Consider the following 9,777-nt stretch of genomic DNA (forward strand, 5'->3'; position numbering starts at 1 on the left):
TCGGCAACACTTTAGATTAGGGAACACTATTCACTATTAACATGTTGCTTAATAGCATGCATATTACTAGCATTTTGGGTGTTTATTATTCCTTAAAAAGCACATATTAATGCATGACCATATTCTAGATCCCTCAACCATACCCAATACCTAAACATAACTACTACTACAACTACCCTACTCTTAATAAGCAGCAAATTAATTATTTTACTGAGGCAAAACTCTTAGTTAATAGTAAATATGTGTTTCAGAATCTAAAGTGCCACCCTAGTATGCTCTCTGTGTTTGTGTTTCAGATGGCAGCAGTACTTTGCACCGGCCGCAGCCTCTGCCGCCCTCCTCCATGCACCAGGGCGGGCTCTCGGCTGACAGTAGCTCTGCCTACGGCCTCTCATCCAACCGCCACACCTTCTCCAGCTATTCAGACACTTTTATGAGCCCGTCAGTTTCAAGCAACCACATGAATCCCGTGAGCAACGGCCTTTCGCCGCAGGTTAGTGCAGAGGCCTCTTTCCAATGTGAGAATGATGAAAGGCACGCTGAATGAACGCCAGCATGGTTCAGAGATCAAGAGCGTTGTAGAGTTAAGCTAGCATCCGCTGCTTGTGTGGAAACAGATCATTTTTGCACTGATATGGAGAAACGAAAGTGGGTTTTTTTTTCTTAGTTTGCTTAGTTTTTCCTAGTCTGAAAACATTATTAGAATTATTCCCAAACCTTTGCTGTTTTTATATCAGAAATCGTCAGCATGAAATGGCTTTTACTTTAATGTGACATAATTCAGAACAAAAGCAGATAATTAGCAAGAAAAGTTACATTCATGTTGCTTTGGTCAGAGTATAGCACAATATATATTTGGGTACATGAGAGTGAGTAGGTACCATTTGACAGGAATTGCTTTGTTTTTGCACTCATTTCTTATAGTGTTTGAATCTCTTGTTGTGTGTCATGTGTGGGTTTGTGTTGCTGTGTTTGAGTTTTTGCAAAAATGTCCCAGTTATCCTCTTTGGTCCCCATTAATGAGCATTTAGGGTGACTTTCTCCAGAAATGGTGCTGTCTTAAATACCCAGCATTAAAAAATAATGCGTATTGATGCAAATCGCATGTAAGTAGTGAATTATTCACAATTATCCATCAATACTGGGCAGTCTTGCCGACCCTCACCAACAAGATGTGGCTAACAAGCATAAAATAAGATTGAAATAATGAGTTAGTGTTTTTCTGATCCAGGACCTCTCACTCTCTCCATGTGTCTCTCATCCAGATGGAAGAGTCATTGTGAGGAGATAAATGCAGTTTCTGGCAGGAGAGACAGAGTTCAGTTACAATTCAAACTGTCTGCGCAACCATAGCAGCTTTCATACAAGGTTTCACAAGGTGCAATAGCATCTGCTGGGGTCATATCAGACATCACTTAACCCAACCTCAACTCTGATTTGTTGTTTAGTAAAAGAAGGCTGGCTGTTCTGTTCAGTAAAAAGAAACTGCCGGGAACCTTTTCCCTTTCCAAAACATCAGATGTCACCTTGCCTCCTGTGACACCCGCAAAAAAATTGTTTCTTATTTTTTAGATCAAAGATAACTCCTTTATATTGCAACTTTGCAGACAACACCTGTCTGGAGGAGATAAACGCATGTGTTCGGACGAAAGACCTATTTCTCCAAACGTCTGCTTTTGATGGGCTACTGGTTGCTGGTAAAGATTGACCAAAATGCGGCTGTAAATGGGTTGTGGTGGCCGAGTTGTGGGCGGTAATGGACCCCTGCTGATCTCAGCACAGGTGTTGGTGTAACCCATCCTGACAGAGCGAATTTTCCCATTACAGGCCAGTAGAAAAGCCATCCACCAGCGGTTGTTGTTGTCATAGTCCTTGATTATAAGTTTAGGTTGGTCTGGGAGTGATGCAGTGTCAGATGGGGTCTATTAGGCATTGCTTGGCTGGTCTGCAGATATGTTTTTGGGTTGAGGTGAGCCTATCGCCCCATTTCATTTTGTCGCACAGCAGGTGATGGATAAGGACGCGTACTCTGGAAGATGTCAGGGAAATGTCACTCTTTTTCCTTTCCTTTCTTAGAATAGAAGACATTTTTGTTGCTGGAAAACAAGTTTCCAGTAGAGAAAAAATCTCCAGCTGTGTTTGTTTTACAAACAAGTTACATAATTATATATTTTGTCCTGATGACCCTTCAAATATCCATACTGAGATAGCTAATATCCCTCAATGTCCCATAACCAAGCAGAAAATCTCTAAATTATGTTATCAAGAGAAAATAAGGCAGAAGTTTCCTGTTTCTGTGCAGATGGGAATAAACAGAGAATATCAGAGCCAGAGATGGAGCTAGAGCTGCTCAACCACAATGAACGAGATGTCAGGTGCTCGTGCTGGCTATTATGCCTTTCGAAATGGTTTTTTATGAGTGGTCCTGGGAAATGTGTTCCTTGGCAGAAGCGTTTGAGGTGGATTCCACTGCTCTGCCTGACAGGGACACCTGCTGGGAGAGCGAGGAAAACAACATGCCTCTGCAGAACCACAGACAGCTTTCCTTATGAAAATGTTTTTTTTTCTTCTTTTAATTAGTCTGTTAATTGAATTTCAATGTAATGATTTAACTATAATAACACTGATTAATTGTTGGCCTAAGATAAGAGGGACCCTTAAAAATGACCATTACGGTACATTGAGGATTGGAGATACTATGGTACAGTAAAGGATTATGATACTTTGACATTCATATATATATATATATATACAGTGGGTACGGAAAGTATTCAGACCCCCTTAAATTTTTCACTGTTTGTTATATTGCAGCCATTTGCTAAAAATGAATTTCAATGCTGCATTTGTCCACAATTACCCTTTCGTTCACACATGTTTTATTGGGGGTTTCCTTTGCTCTCCCCTGCTCTCTCAAAGCAGATTGAGAAACATTCTCTGTATTACCCTCTTTTTTTCCAGAGAAGAAAGAATTAAGGATTTGGTGACAAAAAAGAGCTTTTCCCCTCGTAACTACAACGTTGGAAGGATAACATGGGCGTCTTACAGTGAGAGAGATTGTTAATCGTGGCACAGGGGCTTTGAGCACTAATGCCTTCGCTCCAAACCTCCGTAAATACCAGCAGACATGGAGGTCTTTTTTCTATTAATGGGAGCATTTAACACTGGCGACGGAGACACTGCCTCTTGCTTCCTTCTCAGCTGCGCTTAAACACTTTCTCCTAATAAATAATAAATGTTTTTTTTGTCTAATGCCATGGATCTGGTCTGCAGGCTTACATGGAAGAAAAACAGATTTCAGTTTTCTATGATTGTTTTGATTTTTTTTTATCAATGTATTTCTGTATACTACCACATAAAAGTTTGAATGCTTGTTTTGATAGTTTGATAGTTTTGTAGATTAATATAAATTGGTCCAACATATGAATTTCTTTACAAAAGAAATAATAATATAATAATTTTTATTTTTTTGAAAAGTGTATGGGTTTGACTAGATAATGGAGGACAAGTGTGCAAAATATATTTCAATATTGTTTAAAAAGCATCCCAGATTGCACCTGGTTGTGATATTTCTTCGCTGCAAGAACGATTATTTTATATAATAATAATAATAATAATAATAATAATAATAACAAAAACAGTCATAATTACAAAGAGTAAAAAATTTAAGGGGGTCTGAATACTTTCCGTACCCACTGTATATATATATATATATACATAATTAAAGTACATTGAGGACTTTTAGAATCTGTTTTGCAATGCATTAGAAACGTTTTTTGCGATATTATGGTACATTATAGGATGGAAATATTATACTTTGTCATATGGAATTACAGAATAACCACAATCACATACCATGATATTTACATCAAAGACAGTCCATCTAAGAAATACCATGGTATTATCACAATACTTGTCCATGGAAGCCTGCGTGGTATTACCAGCAGTTGCAGAGAGAATTTTAATGTGATTAAATCATAACTGTATCACTACAGCAGGAAGGAAAAGTGGTTGTTGCGTGTGGGAGTGTGGTTGGTTGTGCTGTGGAATGAGGCTTTCCTCACGGACGGACTGATGGATGAGTGCGTAAGGCAGCGCACGACCGGGGTTGGGTCTCGCCACCGGAGGGATCAGAGAGAAAAAGGCTCACCCGAGCCTCCCTTTGATCCCTGTCCCCGGGCCTGCTCGCCTGCACCGTACCGCACAGCATAGCGCGCTAACAGCAGCCCTCGCCAACCCCTGCTCGCGACTGTCAGGCAGAGATAAGCGCGGAGAAGCTTCAACCCTCTCCCTCTTCCATTAGTCCTTCTCGGAAAAAAAGGGGATGAATTACGTTTAAGAACCCTGTGCTGGCGTCGACTAAAAAGGAAAGAAACCTACCTCAGAAATTTCAAGTGCTCGCTTCTCTTGCCGGCTCCCTCGCCTCGCAGTTTTGACAAGACATTAGGCACGTGAATATCAATGAGCCGCGGAGACTCGTGTAGTCCCACACATTATTAAAAACGTGTGCATTAAGCCGCAGACTGGGCACTGTGTCAGCTGGCACGCTCTCCCGACGAACGAATCAAAGCGGATGAGCGCGCGGCATTCATCCGTACCCCGTGCCCTCGCGCCGCGAGAGGGGGAATTGATACTTAATAATTAGAAGCCATATTAAAACAGATACTGTTTATATTTGGCAGTAATGGAAAAGACCTATAAGAGGCTTTCCAAAAAACTAGACCTGCTTGGCAGCTGCCAAGAACATCAGACAGCCAAAATTGTCGCCACGGGCAAAAGAAAATAAATGGTGGTTTTGGTGTAAGGCTTACGGTTCGAGTGTGTAACTTTAGTCTTAGGCCTGGTGACACTGGAAAGTGATTGTGCCAATGTCAGACCTACCTACCTTAAGATTAATATATTTTCTAACCTTTTTCTTGGACACTAGTTTGTGATGCATATGACATTTGTGACCCTGGACCACAAAACCAGTCATAAGGGTCCATTTTTCAAAAATTAAGTTTTAATATATTTACAGTAGGAAATTTACAAAATATCATCATGGAACATGATCTTTACTTAATATCCTAATGATTTTTGGCATAAAAGAAAAATCAATAATTTTGACCCATACAATGTTTTTTTGGCTATTGCTACAAATATACCCCAGCGACTTATGACTGCTTTTGTGCTCCAGGGTCACATTTGTGTTTCTGCATGGTTCCTCACACTTTAAAAAAAATAAAAGTTCTTTATTTGCATCTTTGGTTCCATGGAGAAGCTTTAACATCCATTTAACTTTTACATTGCACAAAATAATCTTTATAATGGAAAAAAAGATCTTTAGATTATTAAAATGTTCTTTTGGAAGCTTTATTTTAAGAATGTATAACAAACGTTACATTTTTTGTCATTATTCTGGTCAGTATGTTGGTTTTTATAAAGCATCAGTGCATTTTTCTCTATAAGAAACTAGAGAACATTTATTTATTTATTTTTTGTTGAATCTAAAAAGTTTTTCCAAGGAAGTAAAACCCTTTTCAAATTATAACCTTTTGAGATTAGGATATGTTGTACTGTTTCCCATTCTCAGGATTTTTTTTTTAAAGAAATGAATACTTTTATTCAGCAAAGGTGCATTAAATTGATAAAAAATGTGACAAAGGCTTTTATATTGTTACGAAAGATGTCTATTTCAGATAAATTTCTATTCATCATTCTATTCAAACTTTCGCATTATCAAAGAATCGGGAAAAAAAGTAGGCAACACAAAAATATGAAGCAGCACAACTGTTTTCAGAAATGTTTCTTAGGCATCAAATCATCATTTTAAAATGACTTCTGAAGGATCATGTGACACTGAAGACTGGCGTAATGATGCTGAAAATTCAACTTTGCATCACAGGAATAAATTACATATTCAAATATATTCAAATAGAAAAGAGTTATTTTAAATTGAAATAATGTTTACAGCTTTTACTGTGTTTTTGATCAATCAAATAAGTGCAGCTTTGGTGAGCATAAGAGATTTTTTCAAAAACATTCAGAAAAATCCCAGTCGTTTGAACATAAAAGATGCTCAAATCATTACAATTTTTGCAATTAGATTTACGTTGATGGTGGGACCTGAATATCGTGGAAACTTGATGGTGGACTGAGTTGGACCAGAAAGAAACCACTCAGAGCATAGCAGCATTGTGACAGTGAGTTTTGCACAGACAAACATTTCCTTTGTAAGTATAAAGAATTTGAAGTATAAAGGTCTAGTATTGGGATCTTATTCGAGATTCTAGTTCCGAAAAGAAGACTTTGTATGATGCAACACACACAAGAGACTGTCAGGTGTTTTCAGAGGTGGTCAGTCTCATGAGATCAGGTCATGGATGCTCCACGCCTGTCTGTGTTCTTTAACCTCCATCTCTGGCTTCCCAGCAGTCACCCGTTGAGTCCAATAGCAACATCCTCTCTCATCTCAAAGAAAAAGAGTTTCATTTATTTATTTCGCCCCGACCGCTTCCTTTAAGACTGCTCAAGACGACTGTGTGCTGGTCTCTCTTTTCCCCTCCCTCTCCTTCCCCTGGAGAGGAAGATGCTTTTTCCCGCCGTTCAGATGAAAGGCTACGGCGGACAATAAAAATGCTATTTAAATGCAAGGCTGTTTGTATGCGGGTGAGAGATATTTTCCCCTGCCGAAAGTGAGCTGCCGCATCCTGATAAATAGCAAATTTAAGGGAATGCGATTTACATTTATCTTGCAGAGGCAGCCAATATAAATTTCAGCAAATCCTAGGAGATAGGGATTTAAAGGAGGGAACGACTGAGACCAATTCATATGCCGTGTGTCCCACGCAACTGGAAATGCCTATAATATGGAGAATGGCGAGCGTATAGCCACATATACGCGCACACACACCGATCGTATCTTGTATGTCAATTACTTAGAGACCACAACATGCTGGACGACTTATTTATTGTTTTACCGGAGGCCAAATCTGGTATTTTTTATGTAGTGTACTGTAATTGAACTTGTAGTTTTTCCCCATATAGTGACCCAAAGAGGTATTTGAACACTAAAGTCACTTGAATATCTGAATGCAATTTCATTAGATAAAATATCAAACTAAGTGTCTTTTATTTTTACATTTTGCTTGGTTTGAGATGCTAAAATGATGCAGTGTTGAGTCAGTGTTGTGTCTTTGTGTTTGTTTGTGGTTATTGGATCATGGACTTCACACATCCACTAAAAATCACTAAAACACAGCTGATTCAAAGACATTGCATTAGATAAAACATCAAAGCAAGTGTCTTTCATTGATGTAGTGATGAAAAATAAAATGGTTTGTGGTTGTCGGATCATGTTTCAAAAACCTTTGTAGCTACAATTAGAACATTATTTAGGAAAACTCATGCTTAGGTGTATCAAGTTCAGAGGCATTTTCGGGTTCTTTTTGGTTGCTGCAACTACAATTTATTGACATTGTCATTAAAGTGGATTTTTAGCACCTATTAGCAGGTGAAGGCATTTTTCCAGGTAACCTAGGCCCTCATAATCATGAGTTCACAGGTTAAGGGTTTGTAGGGTCACTGTGGGTTTGAACAGTCATCGATAAGCCTCTTTGGTAGCCGTTGGCTTTTTGGATGTCGTCTTTGTGAAATGTGTGTCCTGTTAGTTCCACATGCCACTCTGACAGGTGCGCCGTCGTGATTAATACTCCAATGAGCAGAGCTGCTCTAACTTTACCGAACTCAAACCCCCAACCACACACATCTACAGCCAAACACCAGCAACCTGCTGTCTGATGTCTCGGGTTGCCTTCGGACTGACCCGCTCTGGCTGAGCCGGTGTAACTGCAGCATCATGGGACAGCTGTCTTCAGTCTCATGTGCATCATGCTTCTGGTCTCACTCACTCAATTTAAGTTATTTTTCACCTGTTTTATCTTCTGCCAGATAATAGTTGTCCGTGTGGTCTAAAAAAATTATTATTTGGAAAGTAGTACAGTTCATGCATGTAGCACAAACAGCCTGATATGAAATAATAATCAGAAAAATCTGTTTACTTTTTTGGAAATGGAACAATTTATTGAACTTTTAGACAAAATATAAAAAAAAAAAAAAAGTGCATATGTGACCCTGGACCACAAAACAAGTCGCTGGGCTATGTTTGTAGCAATAGCCAAAAATACATTGTATGGTTCAAAATTATTGATTTTTCTTTTATGCCAAAAATCATTAGGATATTAAGTTAAGATCATGTTCCATGAAAATATTTTGTAAATTTCCTACTGTAAATATATCAAAACTTAATTTTGGATTAGTAATATGCATTGCTAAGAACTTCATTTGGACAACTTTAAAGGCGATTTTCTCAATATTTTGATTTTTTTTGCACCCTCAGATTACAGATTTTAAAATACAGATTTTAAAATAGTATCTTGTATCTCGGCCAAATATTGTCCTATCCTAACAAACCATACATCAATGGAAAGCCTATTCATTCAGCTTTCAGATGATGTATAACCCTCAATTTTGAAAAATTGACCCTTATGACTGGTTTTGTGGTCCAGGGTCACATATGTGTTTTTTGTTGCGTATCGTATTTGATACATCAGGCTTTATATAGCATGATGTAGTGAGAATATGGATCTCATACTATTCAGAGGTTCAAATTGCACCAAATATGCAATATGGTGCAAATGCTGATATTGATATGGCCAAAAAGTCAGATGAAATTCTGATTCTTTGTAATGTAAATAATATTTAATAATGAATTATAATTATTATAATTGCAATAATGTCTTGGTAAGATATTTAAATGCTTAGTTTATGATCAAAGATCTGTAGTTTCAGACCATATAATGCAATGCAATATTGATTGAGAGATGAACAAATAAAAGTTGCTCAAAAGCCTGATTATCAAATTTGATGCTCACATTTTAACATGATTTTTCTAAAAAATGTATCAAGTAAACCTGCTTCAGAACAGTAAGTGTATCTTAAGGTTATTTTTATGTTTATTTTATAAAAATCGGTTAAGATTTCACAGCAAAAAGACACATGAACCACAACCTGAAGAGAACGTTTTTAGAAATATACTAGAAGGCCTTTTTCTTGCTAAAAAGTGTAAAAAGGTATAAACTATCAATCAGACAACAGCAAGCATGTAGTAGATTGTGTATAACCGGTTTTCAGCAACGTTCTGATCATGCTGATCATTTAGAGGCCTTAGAAATTTGTGTCAAATATGAAACAGTAGGCTTCACAAGGTTAATATTTAGTATTTGTGGTTTGTTCAAATCACTAACTCTGAATATAAGCAATAATAATGGCGATGCTTGTCTTAGCAAACGCCACATTGAGTTGAGTTTCTCTGTCTCTCTCTCTCTCGTTCGTTCACTTTCTGTAAAATGAGCCTGTGTAAGCGGTTGGAGTCTCAGCTGGCTATCTCACACAAGCAGTTTCTTCCTCTTAGACTCCAGCTGAGCACTATTTCACTATTTATTTACATGTAATTATTGCTGTGAGGTGCAGATATTAACACTGTCAAGAACAATTTGACCCGACATTTTTCACTGTGCTGATCCCCTGCTGATTTTGGCAAACAAACCTCCTACCTCCTTCCCTCTCTCTCTCTCCCTCTCTCTCTCTTTCTCTCTCTCTCTCTCTCCCTCCCTCTCTGCGTCCGTCCTCCCTCTCTCTCTCTCGCATTGCTCTCCTCTAGTAAACACACGACAGCTCCCCCAAAAGCTGACTGCTCACTCTCTCCAAAAATGTTCCTCTTCCCACTAACAGTGTATTAAA

The 9,777-nt window shown here is 38.2% G+C and overlaps 1 protein-coding gene across 2 annotated transcripts in view; it reads left to right on the plus strand.

The window, feature by feature from the left end:
• The window catches only part of pax7a (paired box 7a), a 60,509-nt gene that overhangs the window by 33,879 nt on the left and 16,853 nt on the right, over positions 1 to 9,777 (plus strand). For both annotated transcript variants that reach the window (XM_016518382.1, XM_016518383.1), the window contains exon 7: positions 297 to 493. In XM_016518382.1, the coding sequence (XP_016373868.1) occupies positions 297 to 493 (197 nt within the window). The remainder of the gene's footprint in view (positions 1 to 296; positions 494 to 9,777) is intronic.

The sequence above is a fragment of the Sinocyclocheilus rhinocerous genome, unplaced genomic scaffold (assembly GCF_001515625.1).
Source record: "Sinocyclocheilus rhinocerous isolate Xijiao unplaced genomic scaffold, SAMN03320098_v1.1 scaffold147, whole genome shotgun sequence".
In the NCBI taxonomy this organism is placed as follows: Eukaryota; Metazoa; Chordata; class Actinopteri; order Cypriniformes; family Cyprinidae; genus Sinocyclocheilus; species Sinocyclocheilus rhinocerous.